The 26847-nt window shown below is 42.8% G+C and overlaps 1 protein-coding gene across 1 annotated transcript in view; it reads right to left on the bottom strand.

Annotated features, from left to right (window-relative positions):
- Nucleotides 1-7176: 7176 nt before the first annotated feature.
- SPMIP7 (sperm microtubule inner protein 7) overlaps nt 7177-26847 on the bottom strand; it is a 258909-nt gene continuing 239238 nt past the window's right edge. The window contains exons 8-9 of the mRNA XM_078685834.1: nt 12579-12686; nt 7177-7622 (exon numbers count right to left, since the gene is read on the bottom strand). Of these exons, the coding sequence (XP_078541960.1) occupies nt 7478-7622; nt 12579-12686 (253 nt within the window). The 3' untranslated portion in view covers nt 7177-7477. The remainder of the gene's footprint in view (nt 7623-12578; nt 12687-26847) is intronic.

The following is a 26847-nucleotide window of genomic DNA, read 5'->3' as shown; positions in this document are numbered from 1 at the left end:
AGAAGGCTATGGGACGCATGCGGTTTGGATATTGATATCTGTGAGGCATGTGACACGGCTCCCCTGGTACACTTATGCCGAGATCAGGATGGTTCTTTCTTTGCACGCAGGGTTTGGGAATAGGCACATGTACGGGTACCCCACTGAGGGATTGGGAACCATGCATCACTACACATCAAACACTGACCACTGCACCCGGGTTTGGTAAGCCCACTGGGAAGGGGGGGGGGGGCTGTCTTAGATGCTGCATGCAAGGGACACTGACACCAATGTAGCCGCGGAATGTCACCTGGTAGGGTTGGTATATGCAGAAACCTGCGAGAGGTCTGATACTCATCCTCCCTAAAGCAATACTTATACCTGGCTAGGTTATTGCTAGGATGGCCTGATGAAGTGGTGGGACTTCCCCGTAAATTGTAACCCCCACTGTGCTAAACGTAGTGCTGTACTGATGATGTGTCCACCCTATTGACTGTCGTACCTTACTGTACTGCTCAGACGTGATGAGATGCTCTAGCCCAAGCAACTGTACGATACTTTCTTACTGTACCGTAACTGTAACATGCTGTTTGGTTGGAAAAGATGCGAATGTCATGTACCTCTGTCTAAAGCAATAAATAAAGGTTTAATAAAAGTATGGAAAAAAAAAAAAGGTTATTTCAACACAGTTGTTGTTGTGAGATCTGATCTTCGCACGTTCTAGACATAACATACATGCAGCTGCGGCCAATTCTGGCTTTAGGCGCGTTTGATATTGCACTACACAGAGCACACACAGACACTTGATGATGCTTCGCATGCAGAGAGCTGGTGGAAGATGATGTGATCCCTTACCACTAGGATCAGGGGTATGGGGCCGCCCTGCAAAAACCCAAAGAGACCTTCTTATATATAAAATAATGTACTAGCAAAGGAGGGTAAGATTTATGTGCAATTTAGTCTTCTTCCTTCTAGCATTTTAACATGCTTTCTCCCTTTGTATTCTATGGACTAGTAACTATGCTGATTACTTTGTTTCTTATAGTATGTCTGCTTGTATTAGCTAAGATACTGTGCTTGAGAACACTGCATTAGAAAATAAACATTTGAAATGTGCACGTGTCTTCATTTACTCCTCGTTCTGGATTGATATGTTGGTATAACGAAAAAGTGTTCATGTGTTCCACGTTACCTGAGGTGTTCTAAGTCCATGTTCTGGGTTGTCTAAACATTGGGAGTTTGTAAGAACAAATGAGACACTGATTGCTAGTCTGGAAGGGGATTTTGGGCACTAAGGTGAGTTTTGGAACACCCTAATTCACTGAGGTTCCAAGTCTCTATGCACAGTTCTGTGTAGGAGCAGAATCCCTGCGACAGTATCATCTAGATGACTAAGTGTTCTTTTATGGTTAATCAAGACTGTGTGAAATGTGGTCGCAAGGTTCACTAAAAGTAAATGTGCAGACAGGGGAGTATTGTGAACAAAAATCTAGGGTTAACATCATCCAATGGGGAGAGGCACACATATGCAGAGATAGGATACTGGTGATGATTGAGACAGCGGAAGGGGAGAATGGGACAAGGAGGATGAGGATGCCCTCTGCAACATTTGAAGTGTCTGGCCATGGTGTCGAGCTCATGTTTGATTCAGGATCCATGTACACTATAATCCTGAAGTATTGTTCAAAAAACGTTGGAACGATGTCTCACTGCAACCTAAAGATATCAACCCTGTGGGTTACCAGGGTGAATCCATAGATATTTTTGGGCTACATGGTGGGGCCCAAATGGTATGGGACAAAGTGCGTTGAAGGAAAGGTATATGTTTCAAGTGATTGTCCCCCCATACTGGGATGGATGCAAAGATTATGCTAAAAGACAATGCCAATTCTATACAGCACAAACTTAGGAGAGTGGCACTCTCGCTGAGAGATGGAGCAAAAGAACTACTGAGCGACACGTTAAAAGGAAGGGTAAGAGAATCGGTGGAGGCTTCACCTTGGATTTATCCAATTGTTGTTACTCAAAAAGCTGTTGTCTGAGGTTTTGTCTTGACTTAAGGTCCTAAATCAAGATATTGTAACTGGCACATTCCCTCTCCCTAATATTAATGAACTGTTGTTATCTGTCAGAGGTGGTAAGTACTTCTCTAAACTAGATTTGAGAAGTGCTTATCATCATGTCAGGCTGCATAAAGATTTGAAGGCATTGACTGGTGTTTATCAGTACAGAAGTCATGTTTTAATTCACTCACATGGCGTTTGACTTAGCATCGGCTACAAGTGTATTTCAGCGGATTATGGCAAGCATATTTAAGGGTATAGAGAATGTAGTCTTACATTCAAGATGATATATTGATCGCTGGGAAAACAGTGTAACGACACATTGCTATCCTGAGACAGGTGTTGAGAAGATTGGAAGAGTCTGGTATGACTGTGAGCCAGATGAATGTATATTCACAGACAGAACAGGCTGAGTACTTAGGCTACACAATATCTAGCTGTGAGAATAAGCCCAAGCATCTTCTGTTAGAAGCCATACGTTCTGCACCTTGTCCCAGTGAGGTACCATTTTCAAGGGGAGACTTAGGGGAACACAGAATAGTTGAACAAGTATTATTACCAACTGTCGTTCTATGCATTTCTGCCTTTCAAATGCAAGACAGTGTGTAAAAAAGAAGTCATTTTGAAGTATGCCCTCTAATTCGCTTGCTAGTATGGGATCCCGCAAATTCAGAAATTTGCAAATAACCACTGCTTCAAACTTCATATATTGTTCCAATTTTGGAAATATATAGGTTTCCTTGATACCTATAATTCACTCTTTATATTTTACCAAATGAATTGCTGTATACCCGGTAAACAATGAAAAACCACTGCAAGGTGCAGTTCAGTTATTGGCTTTGTTTACCTCAGGTTCTCGGTGAAGCTTAAAGCCCTATATATCTGGGCAGCCAGAATCGTCCAGTGGACATAACGGTATATTGTTTTTAAAAATCTGCCATAGTTAAAAGAAGTTACAGGTCAAAACGTAGACACAATTGGCTGTTTTTTTAACTCAATTTCAATATTTCTTTATTTCAACTGTTACTTTGTATAGGAAAACCTTGAAGGATCTACTCAAATGACCACTTGCTGAATTCAGAATATTGTCTACTTTTCTGAAATACATAGCTTTCCGGTGTTGATTATTGGGTTTACACCCATTTCTCCCACTAACTGGAAGGAGGTTGAAGGCACATAAAATAGGTGAAATAGGCTATGTCCCAGTAAAATGACAAAACTGTGTAGACAATTCAGAAACCCTGGGTACCTTTAGAATCCTCAGGATGCTAGAAAAAAAGGGCACAGATTTGGAATGGATACCTTATGTGGACAAATGTTACGGGGCCTAAGAGTGAATTACCTCAAATAGCCAAACAAAACGCTTAGCATGCGAGGGGGGGGGCTAGCAGTGAAGGTGTTAAATAAGCATCTCATAAGTATCTCAAAGAGCTCTTCTTAAAGGCATTTTGAAACTAAAGTCTTCCAATCAATTTGCTGACTCGATACCTGCCAATCTAGCAAACAATATGTACTGCTGAAATTACTGGCGATGTGCTGTAATATTTGGATATTGTTCATGCTTGCCTGTTGATAGTACTAGATTTACTGGTAGAACGTGATATGGTGGACTATGGCAAAATTATCTCTGCTCTAAAAGATCACATGGATTTTGAAGACAGTGTGCTGAATTTGTTTAAATCCTATTTGGCCAATCACCCACAACAGATAAAAATAGGAAGTTCTCTCTCTAACTCTGATCCGGCACCAGAAAAAGTCCCTTGAGGACATGTTCTAGCCTCTAGCCTCTATACTCTCCAACTTCTTTACTATAATTAAAAAATCTGCCATATAACATCATTAATACGTAAATGATATCCAGTTCTACCTGAAGTTCACCTCTCCCTCGGACATGGCTTACTGGCTTTGTCTTTATATATTATTTAGTCTTGGGTGACTGCTCACAACCCCTAATAACATTTTTTTTTCTTAAACATTTACGTTTTCTGTAACCTTTCTTACCAACACAAGTTTTCAAAGAGGTAGTCTTAAATCCTCTCCAGATTAGACTATGGTTATTCTATACTCCAGAGTATTTACAAAAATGCACTTTTCTTCCATCAAAGGTACTCTCCACGCTTTCTGCAAGATTCATCTCTGGGACTGAATCAACTGTATTACCCCAGCATTACTAAACTTGAGTTGGCATCTTAGACTGTCACAAAACTTTATTTCAGTTACACAAGTGCCCATACAAATGCATTAGAAAAGGGTGCTCAGGCTGCACTTGGGCTTCCTACCTGCATTCTTAACCTTTATCACGCACCAGAATGTTGGGGGTTTAATATGTGGATGATATGATTAAAATAGCTCCCCTGGTCTTGTGTTTCTCAATATGGGAGAAACCACATGACTTACCAAATAGGAAGATCATCACTGCCTGCCTATCATGTAATAGAGGGCTGAGAATCCCCGGCTCAGATATATCAAGATGAAACGGACGAACCTAGGGAGGCCAACCCTTTTTTCTAACCTCACTGCCATGACAAAAACTGATATGGTTTGAATGTAAAACACTTTTGAGGCATTCAGGCATTGTCAAAGGGAGGATATTGAAACACCAAAAATCACTGTAAGGGATTGATTATTCAGTCCTACACCAGCCATACAGTCGTATCTAGTGGCTGCTTCTTACCTATTATATTCACACAAGAGGGGTGGAGAAGACACACATGTGCACAGACTCAACAAGAGCGTACAAGCATTGGGACACTCATGAGTGATAAAAAACTGCCCTCACTCAGACACACTGTGTGTGACATGCTTCATCATCGGGTCTGCTGCGACGCCCGGGCGGAGCATAGGGAGGGGGAACAAAGAAATACACGGACACAGTGCAACACAAAACTGAAAGTAACAACAGTGTCCACGGACTACAAACAGACAAAAACAGACTGAGTACAGTGGTAGACAAACAAAATGCGGTAGGTAATGGTTAAAACTGACTCCTGAATACCATATAGAACTTTACTAGTAGGTTCCAAGGTCAGGAATAAAACGAGAATGGATGGTAGTGCTAAGGTAGGTTATTAGGACCCCCTAGCACCCCTCCTTTACTGCTTTAGTCAACATGTTTCGACCTCTATTAGCCCTTAAATAATGGGTCACCTTGGTCTTCTTCAGGACTTCTTACTGTCCCAGTCTTAAATAATACCCCCCTTATCTTAGTTAGGTGTTAGAAGGGGGTATAGGCCACTCTTGCCCATCAATATTAGACTATGTGGAGGAAATTCCGGCAACACGGTCACTTAACTGTGAAACAAATCATAAGTAAATAAACATTCATCATAGTGGACAATACAAATTGCTGCCAACTCCCCATTAATAGTCAGGTGAAAAACGCTCTTTGCCTTATAATAAGCCCCTCCAGGTATACAAATACTGATGCCCCAATTGGACAATCAATTAGCCATATATAGAGAGAATTAATTATTCACTCCACTAAAAACACTCCATGTGCAGACATTTACCCCGTCATATCAATAAAAACTCCAGTGTAAAGTTACGGTAGAATATGCCCGTTAGACTCTAAACATCTCCAAAGGCATACGGTCAACATCCCTATCGTGCCCCAAGAGTTTAGTTATTTACAATAGTGATTAAGGTTCCATCCCAAGTAATATAACATTAGATGCAACTCACCGAGTTTATTGAAACCAATCACTTGACCTGACGCATGGAGGGAGGAGTCCCAAAGAACACAACCTATTTTCCAATATAATAGAGACAAAATATGTACATCTGTAGTTGAACCCAGTTTCTTAATTCAGTTCAAGCCCCCACCAACAAAACACATGGCTGACATAATACATATTTCCACGTGGCTGGTGATAGGAACCAAGAACGATCCCTGTGAGATCACGACACAGATAGAGCGATCGAGAAATGGCACATATTCCCACCACTACGAGCGTCGCAGCAGACCCGATGATGGAGCATGTCACACACAGTGTGTGTGAGTGAGGACAGGTTTTCATCACTCATGAGTGTCAAAATGCTTGTACACTCTTGTTGAGTCTGTGCACATGTTTGTCTTCTCCACCCCTCTTGTGTGAATATTATAGTAACGTAGGGGGTTTGCGGTGGTAGAATCACACTTAGACCCTCTCCCCTCTTTTGTGTGAGAATGCTTCTTACCTAGGACATTATTTTGTGTAGTTTTCATGGATTTTATGTCTTGTTTTACATTTATTTATAAGTGTTCTTTGGGACTTGTGAAACGTATTGCTACTTTTTATTTGCACTTTACTCATTATCATACCAGCTGAAAGAAGTAAGGATTCGACAAGGACTGGCCCGGCTCCAGCCAGATATGACAGTAGACTTTAGAGGTTTTTTTTATGTTTTGTCTCTTATCGAGCCCATACTTTGTATTGTCTCTTGGTGTATTTACTCGTATTTTTCATAATGGATTGTTATGAGTTGGCTTCTCACTGAAGGTAGATTTACTTTCAAACTCCCATGCTTAATACTTAAACATCTACACCCTGATCACTCTCATCATCTGGTGAAGAAACTTAAGCTCTCAAACACTCTAGTGTCTGGGAATCCTATCTTCAACTAAACACACACTCTGAATCAATAATTCTGTAGATGCAATCCCAAAATTTAGAACTCCATTGCCCCTTCTTTCCACATTATTCAATCTTCCATTGTCCTTTAAAAAGAGCAGACACAATTGCTTCTGAAACCATATTTTTTCCAGCAGCCTTTTAAAGCCAACCTCCTTTCTATAAGAAGCATGACACTTTTAACTGTTACTTATTGACACGAAGGTTTACACCGCACTGTAGAGTTTAACTTTGTTTTGGATTATGTTATTTCAAGTACTTTTCTCAGATACGTGTACTTGGTCGTGTAATGTGAATAGATGTACATACAGGAACATGACTGTTCTTAATTCATCTGCCAATGCCCTCACCTTTGATTCGCATATTGTTGCTTATACCTCACATTGTTTATGTTATGGTCTTGTAACTTTTGCTTTTGTTCCTAGGCCTCATATAGATTGTCAATGGCAATGCGTCTGTGTATACTGTACAGTATACATATAAAGAACGTTGACAAATAAACAAATACATATGTGTATATTGTTTTCTTTATTACAATATCGTGCTATGCTGGCTACACCAAATGAACCTCCCCTTACCTGTTCAGCTGATTACCCTGGACAACAAAGTAATAAATCCAAATATTTTTTGACTACTAATAATTAGTTGACGTGTTATTCCACCACTGTCTGTAGTGTGTACGTATTTTTTTTTGTGAAATGAAATTCAGTAATTGACAAAAATATTACGTTATAATATTTAATGAGCTATTTCACTTTATTTATTCGCCATATTTTATATCATAGTTTGTAGGTGTGTCTGTCTTGAATACTGGGTTTCTCACGATTAATTGTCAGTGCCTTCTGTCAATTGTGTGCACAGTCTTGCTTCCTCCTTATCTTTGAAAGGATTTGAAGGGGCAACATTAGTAATCATCCGAGAGAAAGGTCCCAAGTGTCTGTACCGATAACACGGAGACCACGTCCCAGCACTGCAACGAAAAGAAATTTTTTTTAATACACATTTTTTCTAAGGTTCAGTTGGAAAGGTATGAGCATCCCCCTTCCTAAGCAGACTTGAGTAGTGTACTATAGGGGGTAGGAGAGTTCAGTGGGCAGACAGTGTATTAGACAGCCTTCCACTCCAAGTAAAACAGCTCGGGATTGTGACGACTGACAGTCCAATACCTTCTGGGTGTCATGCACAAAAAATAAGCATTGCATGATGGGAAAAACTAATAGGATTGGCAAAAAAAGTACGTCAATATATACTTCTGTGAACCATTTTACAGCTAGAGAACGGGAATGTATACTCATCCTTACAAATTAGTCAATATGGTGCTTTCATTCACAGAATTGAAAATCAATTAAACAATCGGATTAGTCTATCAAATTGCTGCAAGAAGTTCACAGGGAGGGGCATTATTAAAGCTGATTTTATCCTGCTTTTACATTAATTTATATGACTTTCCAAGAATTCCCACAAGGCTTAATTGCATCAAAAAAATTGAATCATATTTTTTCCTTTAGTGGACTGTATTGCCCCAACATACAACTGTTGAGGGGCTTCAGAACACCATGCACATAAACATATGCATTTGGCTTACAATTTGCTATGTGCATGGTTAGGGTTGACCGGTGGGTAGATCATCTACAGTGGGAGTGCAGAGTTAGTTTACAGCACTTGCAGCAGTGACCTGGTCATCCAAAGTTCCTTTCGATTGTGGCTGGAGACTTTACTTTCAGAGAGTTTTCCCAGTCAGCTTAACACTGTTCAGGACAGAAAGTCATTCGTTCTTTTGAGGGGAGGCCTACCGGTAGTAGGTGGGTAAGAGTAGTATTGAGCATCCACAGCAGGAGCCAGCTTTGCAGCAATGGTTGCTGATTCGCAGGCAAATGATCAAGGGTCAGATGTAGGAGAGGAAATACCGGTCGGTAACGGCCGAATTCGGCCGTTATCGACCGGTATTTAGGATTCGGCATGTAGGGGCCAGCATTTTACAGAATAGGTAAATTTACCGATTCTGTAAATTTACCGATGCTGTAAAATACCGAATCGGTAATTTTACCGATTCGGTAATTCCTCCTGAGAGTGCCACAGGCCCTTAAGAGTCGATATTTTACCACCCAATTGTATTGGGTGGTAAAATACCGAATTCAGGTGTGCATGCACATCTGTGCATGCACACCTGTGCCATGTGACACACAGACATGCCCTTAGGGCATGTCTGTGTGCCACATGGCACACATGCCTGTATTTGGGGTGCTAGAGGGTGTCAAAGTGACACCCCCTGCACCCTTGCAGGATTCGGTATTTACCGATTCGGGAAATACCGAATCTGTATTGCCCATTGATTCCTATGGGCTTCAAGGCCCATAGGAATCAATGGGCAATACCGATTCGGTATGTACCGATTCGGTAAATACCGAATGTTAACGATTCGGTAATTCAAATTTGAGAATTACCTACATCTCCCACCTTCATATTTACCGATTCATAAATACCGAATCGGTAAAATTCGGTATTTATGAATCGGTAAATAGGAATTACCTACATCTAGACCCAAGTTCCTAGATTTGTGCTTGCTGCCTCTTGACTGGAGTCATTAATTGGTCCACTCGCTTAATCGAGGTGATCTTGGTGCGGTGGAGAGGAAGACTATTAACATTAACATGATCTACATTGTTACACTCAGCCTGGTGATAAAAGGAGGCTTCAAAGCACTTCCTAGAGATAACCATGGGCTAGAGGGGCAAAAAGAAAGGCATCAGCTTAGGTCGTAGAGGTATGGGTGCAGCATAACGAGAGCGTTCTCAAAGAATTCAGAGTTTTTACTTTTCTTAAGAGACATTTTGGCCAAACAATGGGGGATATTTTCAACTGAAGTGGCGCAGTGAGGCGTTAGCCATTATGGCTTAATGCCTCACTCCGCCACTTCAGAAACACAAGGCTGCACCATCTTTACGAGAATATGGTGCAGCCTTGTGTTTCCCCTTGTACTGGCTCTACACTTAGCAGATTAGTGGCAACGCAGGCACCCTTGCACCTTAGTGCAAGGGTGTCTCCATGCAGGGGAAATATTGTTTATCTAAAAGAAGGTCCCTCTTCCTGTACATAAACAATGTTTAAATGCCACTTTGACAATTCTATGTGTGCTGCTTAATGCAGCACACATGGAAGTCACAAACTGCCATTTTTTAAAAAAGATTGTTTATGTGCAGAAAGGGGGCTCATCCTGTACATAAATAATCCAAAGCTTTTTGCTTTTTCCCTGTGTGGAATGCCCACCGCAAAACCCACTGCCCACCCCTTTCACGCTAAGCATAGAGTGAAAGGGTGTCTTATTTACAAGGCCGCATTAAGCCACATTAAGTGGCTTAACACTGCCTTGTAAATCAGGTGAGGCCTCTATCGCCACCACAGCTTAACTCAAAGTGATGTTGTGATGGCGATAGAGGCTTGTAATTATGCCACAAAGTTTTTTATAATTTACAGAAGGATGGGCCCTTCTTCCCTGCGCCTGGTTGTACAATGTATTTATAGAAGTGTAGATCTCGTAACGAAGGGTTTTGGCAACCGCATCTCAACTGATTTAACCAGGTAGGCTAGCATTTGAGGCTCATGTAAGGCTGGCCACCTTGCCAAGAGGCCAATCTGAAGTAAGCTTAGGAAAGGGCCCTGGTGGAGGTCATCAACAGGATTTCATCAGGGATACTTGCCCTTGAATAATCAGTGCACTTGCATCCCTTGCTTAGGACGACTTCCTCAACATGAATGCATCATCCTCCATCGATATTTCCCAGTCTCAGACTCCCTCATCAAGGTGAGCATCATTGGGAATTCTCGAAAGAATGCTACCCTCTATGTTGCAATCTACATTGAGGGCTATTTCATATCTCTCTGGCAATCAACAGCAGCACTCAAACTTTGACCTTTGCCGTCAAAGTTCGTTTTTTCTCGTCACCATGAATTTTCCCCAACTATGATTATACTTGTTGCATTAGTGTGAACAAAACGTACTACCATCCAAAATAATTTTCAGTTTTGCCGGAAACAGATACATATATTTTAATTTCCGTTTATGAAGTCTTTTCTCCACAGCTTCAGCACTGTGCTTCTGGTTTTGTACTGTCTAAGTGGCATCAGGAAACAGCATTATGTCATTATAATTCATGGGATTCTGCAATCCCTGTATAAAAACCTATCCCTAATTTCTTTATAATATTAGGTAATTTGTGGCAAGTGTAGTCACCAATTATGAAGAAATTGCATCAGAACTCAAATGTAATAACGTATTACATTTGAGTTCTGACATCACAATGCCTACTGCCAGAGCCAGCAGCCACGGAAAAAGGCAGGCCATAACACAGGACATAATTAAACCAGCTGTTTAAAGAACTAGAATGAACCATTACTTTTTTTTTACTTCTCTCTTTTTCTAGCTCTACAGTGACAAGTGCAAAGAAGATATTTATAGCAACATGATTTTTCACTTCTAATGTAGTTGTAGAAAAGTTAGAATCTTAATGCTTGTTTCTACACATTCCAAACTGTTGCACGTTTTTTTTAATGACTTTTTACAATTACTTCACATTTTTTTTTTGCAACAAATATCCAACAGCTTTTTTTGATGTCTTGTAATTTTGTAGAAGAGATTCAATTTTTGTACTTCATATTTGAAAACATGGTCTCTGTGTCATATGAAAGAGCTACACACCAAGGTTTTAAGAGGTTTGTGGGAACGTCGATGGTGTGACCATGTATTATAACGAATAAAGTGCCCCCTGCCGTACACGATAAGGATATTGAGAGTCGCCTCAAAGTTCCATAACCTTATTACGGACATCAGCCTTCAGTCTCATTTCTCTAAATGATCTTTGAGCTCCTCGGGCAACATCCTTATAATATACAGCGGAGGGTATTTTAGTCCATATATTGTCAAATCAGCCTGCCTTCTTCTCTTAGAGACAGGGGAGACAGCTCCTCCCTTTCTGGAATCTTGTATATTCTATGGAAGAATCCTGCACACAACCCGGCTCCTCTGATACAGAATTTCTTCTTGGGATTACTTCTTCCTCAGAGGGAATAATTTGAAGGTTTGGGGTTGGTAAACTATTAATTTTATCACAGAACATCAGCCGCCACAAGAGCACAAATAGAACACATCCTTAGTCCATCACAGTTAACCACACCCCATGGCAGTAGAAATATACAGGAAGCCCAATACATATTTTGTTCTTTCCACTCAAATTGCAGTTGAAGTTGAAGTAATAAAAAGTAAAAAAGAGAGTTCTCTGCTTCCCCTGCATTTAATGTTATCTAAAGAAGAACAGCACTGATAAATAAGTTAATGCATTTATTTTACTGTTTTCCTTCATTCAAATTTTTCACCTAGCCCTTCCAGTGAATGTTTTTACTCATTTATGATTTAGGTTCAACTAACTTGTTTCTACAAATAGGATGTAATCATGTGATCATTATACTTTGCAAGTAATCCTTATTGAACTGTGAACTAACATAGCTCTTCGGGGAAACGCGTAAGAAACTAATCAACTACTTTCAAATGTTAACAAGCCTCAATGTTTTTACATGTGATCTGTTGCTCGAATTTCATGGTGGGTGTTTCAGAAGTTTGTCACTCCATGTAACTCATACAGCTGAGTGGGATCCCACGCTCATTTCTGGCACAGTCCTCCTTATGAATTTTGCGGATTGTCTATCTCTAGAAAATGGTGGTCATTTAATCTGTTCATGGGACATGCCGTGTGAGCAAGCACGACTGCCCTAGCCTTGAAAGCAAGGCAAGAGTTTTCTGCAATTCAGGTACTCTAGTGTTTCTTACACTAAAATCCATTTATTACTGTAAGTGCAACGTTATGAAGACAAGACAATTAGGATTCCTACTGAAATATGCATAAACCTGTCGAATTATTAGCATAGCACTTACCCATTTGCTTGCTTACAGATCGTTGCTGATGCTGAATGGCGATTAGAATTTGATGGTTCAGTGGCTAGCCAATGAACCTCACCAGCATATCCGGGAATGTTCGGCTTGCTGAAGAGAGGAAGGGAAATGAGGGGGGAGGGTGGGGGGAGACAAAAATGTGAGATCAGTAAGGAGCAGAGAAGACTAACTTCCGCAAACCTGAAAACAGATTAAGAGGATTTATATAGAATCTACATTAGATATATTGCTGGGCCTACTTTTAAGAAGTGTCATCTATGCAAAAGGCATGTGAACAAGCCAAGCTCAATAAACTAGCAAAACTAGGCAAAATCACAAATATGGTTAGAAAGCAGGAATTCCTAATTGGTACTCAGCTGCTTCCTTCCTTAAGCCAAAAACGCCTTTTGGTTTTGATTCTGGTTAAATGCAATGTAAGGTGTTTAATCACAATGCAACAATTATAAAAATAAAGAACGTTACTCTGTGGTGACAAGGATATAAACATGTAAGTTCTTCTAATATTATCTTTTGCTGTTCCTAAGTTTCCCTAAACAAGCCGATCTTTCTGAAATGTAATTGCCAGGAGAGTTTATAAAATCAGAGTTTAGTGTGGAGTAGATCAGCTGTTTACTTTTTTAGGTTGGAAAAAGGTGTTTGTCATTGCTTCTGATATAAGTTTTGTTTATGTGCAGTATCACACACAGTTTCACAATCAGTCGTATAATAAAGTGTAGGGGCTTGAGTACAAACTGCACTTTGTAGTAAGTTTTGTTGTACTACAGCAGTAGTACAAAACTTACAACAAAGTGCTATTTACAAAGTACACTTTTGAAGTAACTTACACTTGAGTAAATGAACTGTTTTTCATTATTCACAAACTGCACTTTTGTAGTAACTTACCTTTTTTTAACAGTTCTTTATTGGCATTTAAGGAACTTACATCAAGCAATATGGACACATCTGATATCTGTATACAATTATTAAAATTTTCTCGAACAATTCGCAAGCACTTGTTACACAACAGTGCAGTAGACAAATATCCGTTCCACACCGCCACCTTATATTTTACAGCTAGGATAATCATATAGGGACCCAACTATCCAAACCCCCCCCCCAACCTCAAGTTGTCAGCAAATTGTCATCGCCACTTTCCCGCATACATTGTCCAAAGGTCTTGACACTCACTATATGGCTACCGCAGCGTCTAGTGAGGTATATTGCGTCAATGTCCGTCATGTAGGGGATTGCGTATAGGGGATGCTAACGTCAGGGCTTGCAGGTCTTTTATATCCACCGCATGGTCACCCACACCCGCAGATCATCCTCCAATATCTCACTCTCTTCATTCTGACTGCCTCTGCCGTCGCCCACTCACCCAAATCTTTCAACCACAGTTCAATCTTTGGAGGATCAGTGTCCATCCATGATATAGCGATCCTCGTTTGGCCAATGCCAACCCCAGCATCACAAACCTCCTGCTTAGTTTCTTTCACTTGAGAGCGGGCAAAAGACCCAGCAGCACCTCCTGTATACCTTTGGTCACAGACCATTCTGTCGCCTCCTGTATTCTCTCCAGAACGGAGGTCCAGTACTGAGACAGCATCCGGCATGTCCATACCATGTGACTAAAGTCCAAGGCAGCAGCCCCACATCTAGGGCTGCTATCAGGTCTGGTTGAGAAGATTCTACTAAGTGTTTTGGGGTTGAGGTATGTCTGGTGTATTATATTATATTAGACTAATTTAAACCTGACATTCGAGTTGACAGCTTTGACCCTTTCATGAATCCTAATCCAGTCTTTCTCGGACAAGGACTCCCCCAGTATCTCCTCCCACCTACCCTGGACCAGTAGCGGTGCACTGGTCAAATCCTCCTGCAAGGCCCTGTAAAGGTGTGTAATAAAGCGCCTCCCCTGCACCATATACAACATAACCTGCAAAACTCTGGTTACCGCAGGTTCATCAGGGGAGGAAGTCCACATCTCCTGTGCTGCTTGGTTAATCTTCCCATATTGAAGAAATTGACCTGTCCCCAACTCAAACAGTGATTCAGCTTCCTCCCTAGTAGTAAATTGTTTGTTTTGGAACAAATCCCCCATCGTCAAACACCCGCCCTCCTTCCATCGTCGGACCATCATGGAGGCTATTTTTGAGAATGGTTGTACCACCCAGAGGAGCATATCTGGGGCGTAAGGGGCATGTCTCACCATTTTTTTAACGACACACTCCCAGACCTGTGCCACATGCCAAATTATGTATGGTACGATCCGTGGGGTACTCACCCCCATCATTAGTAATGCTGCCAGCGAGTGTCCCCCATTGGTACCCGCCAGCAACTTCCTCTCCCAGTTGTCATTCTTGTCCAGCCAATGAATTGCATGCTGGAGCTGTGATGCCATGTAATATAATTCCAAGTGAGGGACCTCCAGTCCGCCGCTCTGCCATGTTCTTTGCAGTGTCTCAAGACGTACTCTCTTTCTTTTGGACCCCCATAATAATTCTATCAATAATGTGTTCAGGGACTTTAAAAAGCGGGCCGGCACCTCATATAGAGAGGGCTGTAAAGCATACAGGGATCAATGGGAGTATTATCATTTTAATAATTGCAATTCTGCCCATAAGGGACAGCGGTAACTGCTGCCAAAAACTAATCACACCTTTGATACCCTCGATCACCTGCCCTATATTGAGAGCCAGATACCGGGTGGGATCATTGGCCAGACTGATCCCCAAATACTTCGGTTCTGAAGTTACCCATGGAATTCCCTCCTCCGGTATGTCCCACATCACCCTCTTCGCCAGACGACCCACCGGCAACAACCTCGACTTATTAGGATTCATCTTCAAACCCGACACCTCCCCACAGTGGGACAGTACAGTCAACAGTATGCAAATTGCCTGGGCTGTTTGCTGTAAATATACTAGAGTATCATCTGCATACATAGACACCTTGTGGTTTGTGTCCCCCAATCGTATCCCCCACCCCACCAGTCGACGCTGTAGAATCTCCGCCAGCGGCTCCATAGCAACCGTAAACAATAAAGGTGACAACGGGCACCCCTGTCTGGTACCCCGTCGTAGTTCAAACCCACGGGAGATCAATCCCTCCTGGGGCACCCTAGCTCGTGGGGCCATATAGATTAGCTTGAGCAACCGGAGGAACCCCGGACCCATTCCTATTACTCACAGTATTGCCCAGACATACCCCCATTCCACCAAATCAAATGCTTGCTCAATATCAAGCAGTGCCACCACACAAGGAGTGCCATACCAAGGCCAGTCTCCTGAGATTATTTGCAGTGCTTCATTTGGGAATAAATCCTGATTAGTCAGGGTGGATTAAAAAGAACATGTGAGGTAATAGGCGGTGTGCCATAACACCAATCAGAATTTTCATATCTATATTAAGAAGCGAGATTGATCTGTATGACTTTGCCCCCATGGGGGTCCCAATAGGGCTTGGGTATCATGATAATTACCGCCTCTCTCATACTTTCTGGCAAAATCCGGTACTGCAGGGCTTCAATATAGACCTCCAACAGGTGGTCAACCAGAAGGGGAGGATAAGTTCGAACCTGGACTTTTGGCTGGCCTTAGTCGTTGAATCGCACTCAATATATCCTCCCTAGTGATTGGCTCTTCTAGTTCATTCCCTGCTTCATTGTCTAAGCATGGTAGTTCCACCCCTGAAAGGAACTCATTTATTCTCCCCAACGGTAGAGAGACCCCAGAAACATACACCTTTTCCACATGTGCAGCTAGCACCTCCAAATTTGCAGTCTGATTGTATACCATATTCCCTTCCTGGTCCCTCAGCTGAACCACAGGGGGAGTAGGTCTCTCATTTTTCAGGAGTTTCGCGAGCAATGCCCCCGACCTGTCCCCCGCCATGTGGGGTTGCTGTCTAAATGCCACCCAATTATATTTACCTAATAGTTCAAGGGAGTCCATCAGGACCCTCTGGCCTCACTCCTCTTTACATTGGGGGTGTGCATGGAGCAGAGACTCCAGTCTCTGCAATCCCTTTCCTGCAGTTGCACATCCCGTTCCAGCTGCTGTCTCACTCCATAGGAAGTCTTAATACACAGGCCCCTAACTACGACTTTCATTGCCTCCCATTCTGTAGTTCTCCTGGCCGTGCTCCCCCAGTTTTCCCTAAAATAATTAGTAAGTCCCTCCTCCATTGCCTTAGCAAAGGGCAGGTCCACCAAGGCTTCCACCTGCAGTCTCCATAACGGTACTTCCGGTCTTGGCCACCTTAGATCCAACGTAAGGAGCCTGGGGAATGATCTGAAATATATCTGGGTAGGTATGAGATGTCTTGTACCTCCCGGAGTAGCTCATCCTTTAAGAAGCATTGATCAATCTTACTGTGTGTGTTGGAAGCAGGCGTATAACAAGAGAAGGCACTCCCCATGGGATTCCTTTCCCTCCAAACATCACACAACCCCAATCCTTGAAGCGTGTCTCTCAGCGCGCCCATAAGTCTTGGTTCGGTATTCTGCCTGGGGGGTTCCCGGTCAAGCGCCCCATCAAGCACACAGTTAACGTCCCCCATCAGAAACACTCTGTCACCAGGGAGCCTGTAAGCAACACGGTCTTCAAATCAAAGTGACAGCCAACATCTGCTGTTATTATGCCTCTTCGAACGAGAACAACAAATCTTTGCACTCACTAATTTGCAGTAAGTATTGAGATCCACAGATTCCTCATTCATCACAGACATAGGAACAGAAATAGAGGGCTTGTGATCAGAATCCTTAAGAAACAGAACACTCTGGGAAAGAGAGATATACTTAGCAGCAAGTGACACCCTACTGAGACAACACTTCTTTGGTATCAAAGAGGGGGAATAAAAGTGGACGATTTTTAATGGGGTCCAATGTACTCGTCCTGAGAAGTAGTGAGCAAAGTGGTTGTACAGAGTTCCCCAGAGAGAGCCAACAGATTGGCTCAAGCTAACCTTTCTCTCACTAGGTGTGACAAGGGAAGTGCATGATGTGAACCCTTTTCGGAATTTAAGGATACCTCACACAGGTTACCGGTTGGACGACTACTGTCATCCCATCCGATGGCCGTCCAGCGTCATCATTGGTATCCTGCTCCTACGGCAGGCTGGCGGTGCAATGCCCGTCGGGCAGCACAAGGGGCTGCACTTTGGCGGAGTTCTTTTATTCCAAGCCAACGGGTGTGTGAGTGTGAGGGGCCTAAAATAGTGCAATAGTGAGCGTGAGTGTAATCTAAAAAAAGTCAGTAGAGTCCATTAAACATTTTAATAGTCTGGCTCACTGCCTTGTTAAAAAGGGAATTTAAGGGGTATTAAGGAGTGATGGGCGATGTAATCAATCCTTATTCAACCCTTAATGTGAGTGTGGTCGACATGTTTCTTGCCACAAGGGCAATTCATCAGGACCTTTAGTGCTCATATAATTGCTTAGATTCCTCTCAAGTATGAGGACTCGAATATACGACCTGAAAAGTGTCGCAGAATTACTATTTTCTTTGTGGACCTCCCGGAAACTAGGAAGGAAACAAACAGGCAGTTATTAACATAGCTGTATTTGAGGCCCGAGTACATCATATGGTGCCAAAAAAGGAACGTGACAGTGATGTGTAGCGGGATGTGGAAACTACACGTCCCCCGTCAGTTTGTGGGATTCCTGTGAGAGAGAGGGTAGACTATGTGACAGAACAAGGAACCCTTTGTCCTGTGTGTGGCTGGCATGCTCCAATCGTGGCATGCATCGTGGTGATTATCTAAAACACGTCAAAAAGACATACTATGTGGGGTGTGTCAGTAACACTAACAACGGTGAGTGTTTCGGACCTTATAGCAGTCAAGTGACGTGAGGAGATTATTTTATAAAAACCGTATTGGTAATTCACTAAAACCGCAAAAGAATAAACCGTTTGACACTCTGTGTAATACAAGTGGGTGGCTAACGCCCGTGTGTGAGACATATTCAGCATCAAAATATCATGCTCGCAGGGTAGCGGTGAGCAATGATGGTAACAAACTCACCCGCTATTCCCATTCGTAGGTCCCACACGCTGTCCTGGTGGGGCCAGCAACGAGTGATTAGAACCTACAGGAAAGTAAAGGGCACCGCGAGGCAAGATGGTTATGCAAGCGGCGTGGTTAACCGTATGCTAAAGAGCGGCTGGAGGATCAGCAGCAGCGGGCACAGCAGAGCGTGCGCGCAAGTCAACAAGGGGGGGTTGTGTTAAGCTTGTATCCACACCTTACCTCTAGGGTTGCTGGTAGCAGGCCTCTAGGCACCTACCCCTCCCACGTCAATGCCGGTATCAGGACAGCCGGTCAATTCATGGAGCTCCGGCCGGTGCAGATAAGCGCGAGTAGCGCGCGCACCCCGGGGGCGTGTCCGTTGGGTTGCTAGGCAACGTCACGCGGGGGTAGAGAGCGAAGAGGCTCCTACTCAGCCAGCAAGGCAAAGGAGGGTAAACATAAGCGCCATCTTAGAACGGGAATTAATCATTTAAGGCGCAATGATGACTACTGGGAGCCGGACAATACAGTCCATATTAGATACTATCTGGCTAGCGTCGTCCAAGGCACCGCATCATTGAGCCCAAATTCATCGGTACATAAACGATGTACCCATCTTTGTTCAAGTCTAAAGAGGGCTTTTTGGCTAATGGCTGGTAAACATTCAAGAACGGTCCACCGAAGGTTCTCTGTGGAGTGGTTGTGCTCTTTGCAGTGTTCATAGAGTTTGGTGTGGGTCTTAAGGCAGCGAACATTACTATTGTGCTCCATAATGCGCTGTTTGACCGGGCGCATCGTCATCCCAATGTAGAGCATCTTACATGGGCACATAAGGACATAAATACACCTGGAACTGTTACAATTGGTGTGTCTGTTAATTGTCCAAGTAAAGTCCCTTTGGAGTTCGATGGTTTTACCTTGGATGGTCTGGGGACACACTACGCAGGAGCCACAGCGGTAGTGCCCAGTAACTGGTGGGAGGTCCCAGAGAGTATTGACTGGTTGGGTGCTTAATTTGTTCGGGCGGGTATGGATCAGAGTGTCCTTTAAGTTCGCTGTCCGCTTAAATGCAAAGCGTGGGCGCGGAAGCTCCATCCCTGCAGAATTGAGAATGCCCCAGTGTGAATTAACAGTCTTTTTTATGAACGATGAATGCTTGGTGAACGAGGTCACACAAGTAATCGTATCGTCTTGCTCTTTGGGATAAACTTCAAGTAAGGAATCTCTATTGTTGTTCAACGCTCTTTTGGTTGATGTTTTTAGGAGTCGTGTAGGGTAACCCCTGTCCCGGAGCTTATGTTGTAGAGACTTTGCTTCTTGTTTAAAGTCATTGATGGAACTGCAGTTTCTCCGTAAGCGGAGGAATTGCCCGAAGGGTAAGTTGTCCCTCAGGGACCTCGTGTGGTGACTGTTGTAAAGGAGTAAACTGTTTCTATCAGTAGCCTTTTTAAACAGGGTGGTACTGATCGTTGTCGGATCCAGGGAGATAGTAAGGTCCAAAAATGGTATTGACGTTTCAGAAATAGTGCCCGTGAACTTCAGGAATGGGTCTTGTTGATTGATCCAAACGCAGAAAGCCTCGCAGGTAGGTCGGTCACCCTTCCAGAACACCAAAATATCATCGATATATCGACGCCAGCATGTGAGATTTTCACGAAACGGATTGTGTTCAGGAGGGTAGATACAGTTCTTCTCAAATGATGCCATGTAAATACATGCTAGGCTCGGCGCAAAGGTCGAGCCCATCGAAGTTCCACGGACTTGATGGTATAGATTGGATTCATATCTGAAAAAATTCTCAGTGAGTGCAATGTGTGCCAGCTCCAAAATGAAGGATATCGGGGTAGGGGACACCCATTCTTCTTGTCGCATCATTGAGTCTACCGCTTCTAGCGTTGCTTGTTGAGGAATATTTGTGTACAACGCTTCCACGTCAAGGGTCAAGAGAAGATCAATGTCTTCTCTTCCATCCATATCAGCGATCAAACGAAGCACATCTCTGGTGTCTTGTAAGTAAGAAGGGATGAATTTCACCAAAGGTTGAAAGAACGCGTCGCAGAATTGGGACAGGGGCTCCAACACCGAACCAATACCGGAAACAATGGGTCTCCCCGGGACCGGGGTGGTGCCCTTGTGTATTTTGGGGAGGGTGTAAAAATACGGTGTGACCGGGTCCGTTGTCACCAAAAATTCTGCTTCCTTCCAGCCATTAGCCAAAAAGCCCTCTTTAGACTTGAACAAAGATGGGTACATCGTTTATGTACCGATGAATTTGGGCTCAATGATGCGGTGCCTTGGACGACGCTAGCCAGATAGTATCTAATATGGAATGTATTGTCCGGCTCCCAGTAGTCATCATTGCGCCTTAAATGATTAATTCCCGTTCTAAGATGGCGCTTATGTTTACCCTCCTTTGCCTTGCTGGCTGAGTAGGAGCCTCTTCGCTCTCTACCCCCGCGTGACGTTGCCTAGCAACCCAACGGACACGCCCCCGGGGTGCGCGCGCTACTCGCGCTTATCTGCACCGGCCGGAGCTCCATGAATTGACCGGCTGTCCTGATACCGGCATTGACGTGGGAGGGGTAGGTGCCTAGAGGCCTGCTACCAGCAACCCTAGAGGTAAGGTGTGGATACAAGCTTAACACAACCCCCCCTTGTTGACTTGCGCGCACGCTCTGCTGTGCCCGCTGCTGCTGATCCTCCAGCCGCTCTTTAGCATACGGTTAACCACGCCGCTTGCATAACCATCTTGCCTCGCGGTGCCCTTTACTTTCCTGTAGGTTCTAATCACTCGTTGCTGGCCCCACCAGGACAGCGTGTGGGACCTACGAATGGGAATAGCGGGTGAGTTTGTTACCATCATTGCTCACCGCTACCCTGCGAGCATGATATTTTGATGCTGAATATGTCTCACACACGGGCGTTAGCCACCCACTTGTATTACACAGAGTGTCAAACGGTTTATTCTTTTGCGGTTTTAGTGAATTACCAATACGGTTTTTATAAAATAATCTCCTCACGTCACTTGACTGCTATAAGGTCCGAAACACTCACCGTTGTTAGTGTTACTGACACACCCCACATAGTATGTCTTTTTGACGTGTTTTAGATAATCACCACGATGCATGCCACGATTGGAGCATGCCAGCCACACACAGGACAAAGGGTTCCTTGTTCTGTCACATAGTCTACCCTCTCTCTCACAGGAATCCCACAAACTGACGGGGGACGTGTAGTTTCCACATCCCGCTACACATCACTGTCACGTTCCTTTTTTGGCACCATATGATGTACTCGGGCCTCAAATACAGCTATGTTAATAACTGCCTGTTTGTTTCCTTCCTAGTTTCCGGGAGGTCCACAAAGAAAATAGTCATTCTGCGACACTTTTCAGGTTGTATATTCGAGTCCTCATACTTGAGAGGAATCTAAGCAATTATATGAGCACTAAAGGTCCTGATGAATTGCCCTTGTGGCAAGAAACATGTCGACCACACTCACATTAAGGGTTGAATAAGGATTGATTACATCGCCCATCACTCCTTAATACCCCTTAAATTCCCTTTTTAACAAGGCAGTGAGCCAGACTATTAAAATGTTTAATGGACTCTACTGACTTTTTTTAGATTACACTCACGCTCACTATTGCACTATTTTAGGCCCCTCACACTCACACACCCGTTGGCTTGGAATAAAAGAACTCCGCCAAAGTGCAGCCCCTTGTGCTGCCCGACGGGCATTGCACCGCCAGCCTGCCGTAGGAGCAGGATACCAATGATGACGCTGGACGGCCATCGGATGGGATGACAGTAGTCGTCCAACCGGTAACCTGTGTGAGGTATCCTTAAATTCCGAAAAGGGTTCACATCATGCACTTCCCTTGTCACACCTAGTGAGAGAAAGGTTAGCTTGAGCCAATCTGTTGGCTCTCTCTGGGGAACTCTGTACAACCACTTTGCTCACTACAACACTTCTTTGAACATTGGAAAAATTGAATAATGTTTCCAACTGGTGCATATTTATAAAGTTTGGGGCATCCAAGGGTAAGAAGAAAAAAAAACTCATTCTCAGTAACAGAAAGTATAGTTTTATTCAAAGTGTTTTGCAAATACAAGATGGTTGTATACGGTTTTTTGAGTTTTTGGAAGAGGTGTCAACTCTGGTTTCCTATACAAGGGTTTGAAGCCTAATCCCCACGCATCGCAAAATTTCAGGATCCCTCTTCATCACATACATTGCCCACTGAACCTCATTCATCCTTTTTACTACTATGCGTCTTCTAGTTAGAATTCTTGTGTCAGGATTTAGGTAGCTTTTCCAATTTTTTCTATTTTTGAAAAAAAAGCAGTAGTTTGTTTGCATTTTCCACTTTTAGGAACTTCTTTGTTGTTCTGTTGGTGCCTTGCTTGGTGTCTCCTCACCTTCCTCTTAGTAAATCTGCTGGACAATGATAAGACTTCGGTGGAAGATTGCCCTTATTATCCCTCTTACAAAAAGAGGGAAAAGGAAGTGTCAATTTCCATTAACACCAATTGAGGTAGGGTGAGCATCACTCTTTTCCATACCTGGGATCGCCATGCAGATAAAACACAGCGGGTCCCACACAAAGGGAGAAAGATCCAAGCATGTCAAGACTCTTGTTACTTTGTTTTCTAGAAACCAACTACTACAGTTTTTCGAGTTTGTTTCTTGAAAAGGAAAAAAAACTATGTTAAGCAGATAAATTAAAAATAGCACCTGCTTCGCAAAGGCCAGAATGATAGCTCTGCTGAAGGCACAGATATCCTCACCTACCTATCATGCATCTCTAAATATGGCAGGCAGTTCTCTGCCAGGGAAGGAGAGGCGATAGCCATAGTGATAGTGTCCACTGACCTCCTGGGTTAAGGGCTAGCTGGAAGTATAAATGAGGGCCTAAATGCAGTCCAATATATTTCTGAAAACCAAACTCTTGCTGCACTAAGCAAACAAGTGCAGTGATAAGCCCCCTGATATAGATTGAAAGATATGGGTAGTGGGAAAGGACCTTCACCACATACAATCTAGAACAAGGTGAAAAATATGGGACCACATTGTGTTCTTAAAACACACATTTTCGTATATCTTGCCTTAAAAGCCAAATGGATCAGATGAAGTTCTGTATGACAGTAATACATTTGCCAAAGAATGCAGGAAATTGTATGCTGTAGCATTAATTCATGAATGTCCCTATAAGGAAATTGTGTGCCCAACAGAAACACTGAAATCACTGTAGGAAAATATTTGTGCTACAGAACAATAAACAGGATACAATGAGGATCCTGCAAAGTGGTGAAAGTGGGTTTTTATATTAAATCTTTTTGCATTAAATTTACATTAACAAGTAAGCCTACAAATGGTAATAACTATGCATTATTCATGTCTAGACTGACCATAGCTAATGTAGGCCTGCGTTTAAAATGGCTCCTGTAGTTTGCCATGTTGCTTTGTGACTTGTGAACATTTTATTTCTAGGTGAATCTGAAGTTCCAATTAACATATCTGATGTTCTTTTGACTTCTTCCCCATGAGAAATGTTGTGTTTTCACAGTGATAATCATGGTATGTTTAGGTGGTAGCAAACTCACTGAGACACCTCTAGGCTGGTCTATGTAGCTTGTTTTGTTACATTTTATGCAAGTATGAACGATACTGAGAAGAGCTGTATTGTGGATGGTCATGAGAAGCTAATGTACACATATTGTATCACATCACTTTACCCTGATTGGCTCATTTCAGGAGAACTGTGGGTAGGTGTAGCAAATGTTAGACTTGTGTGATGTAATCTAATGTAGAGCAGATTATAGTTTAGTAATCATTTGACAATGTTTTTAATGCAGAGCAGAGTAGGAGATATAGGGTACTCTCTTTATAAAAGCAGAATTGCAATTTCTTTTACCCTTTTTTTGAAGAGACTCTATCCCCCACATGCATCAATCTAGGATTTTGCATTTCTTAAATAGCGAAAATAAGGAATCGCTATTTAGGAAATGCAAAATCCTATGCATCAAGAAATCCTAAAAGTTTTTAGGATTTCTTAATTTTCGGAAATTGCGATTCCTTAATTGCGAATCGCAATTAAGGAACGGCATTACATTGATTCCTATGGGCCTAGAGGCCCATAGGAATCAATGCCGTTTTGCATTTTTTTTTTTTTGCACTCGCAATTTGTTGATGCATTGCAAGGGTGCAGAGGGGGGTCCAAAGGACCCCCCCCCCCTGCACCCCTGAAATGTATTTTAAAGTGCATGTTTCACACACACATGTCCTAAGGACATGTGTGTCTGTAACATGCAAGTTTAAAAAATGCATTTTTTTGCTTTTTTAAACATTTTCGCAAATTAACACGAGGGTCAACCTCGTGTTAATTTGCACTTCCAATTTCAAAATTCGCTATTTTTTAAAAATGATGCATTGCATTTAAGGAATCGCACAAATGCGATTCCTTAATTGCATTTGCATTTTTAAGAAATGCAAAAAATAGCGAATTGTTTCATGCATCCCAAAAACGTATTTAGGAAGTGCAAACGGCCGAATTTACCGATTCGCACCGTTTGCACTTCCTAAATAGGTTGATGCATGTGGGGGTATGTTACTTCGTGCTCTCACTATATGACTTTGATTTGAGATGAACTTCATGTTAATTAAGCATTTCTGTATTAATTATAGTTAAAAATTGGATTCCTGGTTGGCTGAGTGATGCACCCAGGCAGGAGCCAGCATCTAGTCAGGGTAAGCTAGATACAGACTAAAAGATAACCTGTACCCATCTCGTAGTAGCTTAGCACAGGGCAGTCAGGCTAAAGTGGCAGTACATAAAGTATTTGTGCAAAACATACACACACACACACACAGTAACACAATAAATACATCTCAAAAGAATCCACATAGGTTAATAAAAATAGAGAATATTTGTCTGAGCAAAGTAAGACCAAAGCAACAAAAATCCAATAAGTAGAAATTGAGATATACATTTTTAAAGAATAAACCAAAAGTACTGCTCAGAATTGAGTAGCAGTAAAAAGGTTAATTGAGGTCACAAGAGACCGGTGCAAATCCAAATTTCAGGCCGACCTTAATGGAGGGCAGTCCGGCTACAGGACTAATGCAGAGCTCGCTGAGAAACATCTTTGGATGGAGTAAAGTTTCGAGGATGAGGGCTTGATGCGTTAATCTTTTCCACACAGTTGGGTTGCTACATCATAGTCGAGCTTCGCTGGAGTGAAGGCAATGTGTCATTGTTGAGCTGCACAGTGCGTCATCATCGAGCCGTGCAGGATGTCGAACGCTGTCATCAGGAAGCAGCTACGCCAACGGTCGATGCAGTGTAATTTCTCACACAATCGATGCCTCAGTTTTTGGTGAAAGCAGCTACAGAACCCACTTCTGAGGCCCAGATCTTGGAGGGGGCAACTCAGGCAAGGGTAAGACTCACAAAATGTGGAGTCCAGCAGCACCCGCAGGATTTCAGGAAGTCTTTTGTATTCATGACATTTCAGAAAACAAAAACAGGAGACATGCCAGCAAGCCCTAGGAATCACTTGTAGGGAAGACAGAGTCCTTCCAGCAGAGTCAGGGAGCAGTAGGTTGCTAGCCAACAAGCAGAAAATAAGTCCTTCCAGACAAGTAGTCCAGTTGAGTCCTTTAAGCAGCACAGCAGTCCTACTAAAAGAGAGTCAGTTCAAGATCCAGAATTGTCTGATTTCAGGGGATCAGAGACCCACTACTTTTACCAAAAGTGCCTTTGATGTATGAGGTGACTTTAAAGGAGCTCTCTGAAGTGCACACACATCCCGTTCAATCTTGTCCTGTCTGCCAGGTTAACCTTCAGAGGTAAATCAGTGCTTTGTATGAGGGAAGGACACAGCCTATACAGATGTAATTGTGAGCCAAATCTCCCCCTTCCTGCCCAGGAAGGCTATCAGAATGCAGATGAGTCCTCTGTCACACCCACCCATTTCTGTGTTTGTGGCTACCTAAAGGGAACCCACAAAGTGTAGCTGTCACCCAACCCAGATGTATATTGGAGACAGGCAGTCAGGCATAAAGAGCAGTAAAAACAGCGAAATACCCACTCTCTAAAAGTGGCATTTCTAATACAGTAATGTTAAATCGATCTTTACCCATAAGGAGGATTTATCATTACCATTTGAAACATATCAAAAATGAAAAGCTCCTCCTCTCTGATCGGGAGTTTCAGCTTAAAAGTATATTTAGGATTTCCCAATGCTGGCCTATGAGAGGG

This window comes from Lissotriton helveticus, chromosome 4_1, assembly GCF_964261635.1.
Source record: "Lissotriton helveticus chromosome 4_1, aLisHel1.1, whole genome shotgun sequence".
Lineage (NCBI taxonomy): Eukaryota > Metazoa > Chordata > Amphibia > Caudata > Salamandridae > Lissotriton > Lissotriton helveticus.
This window is presented reverse-complemented; position numbering and strand designations above follow the sequence as displayed.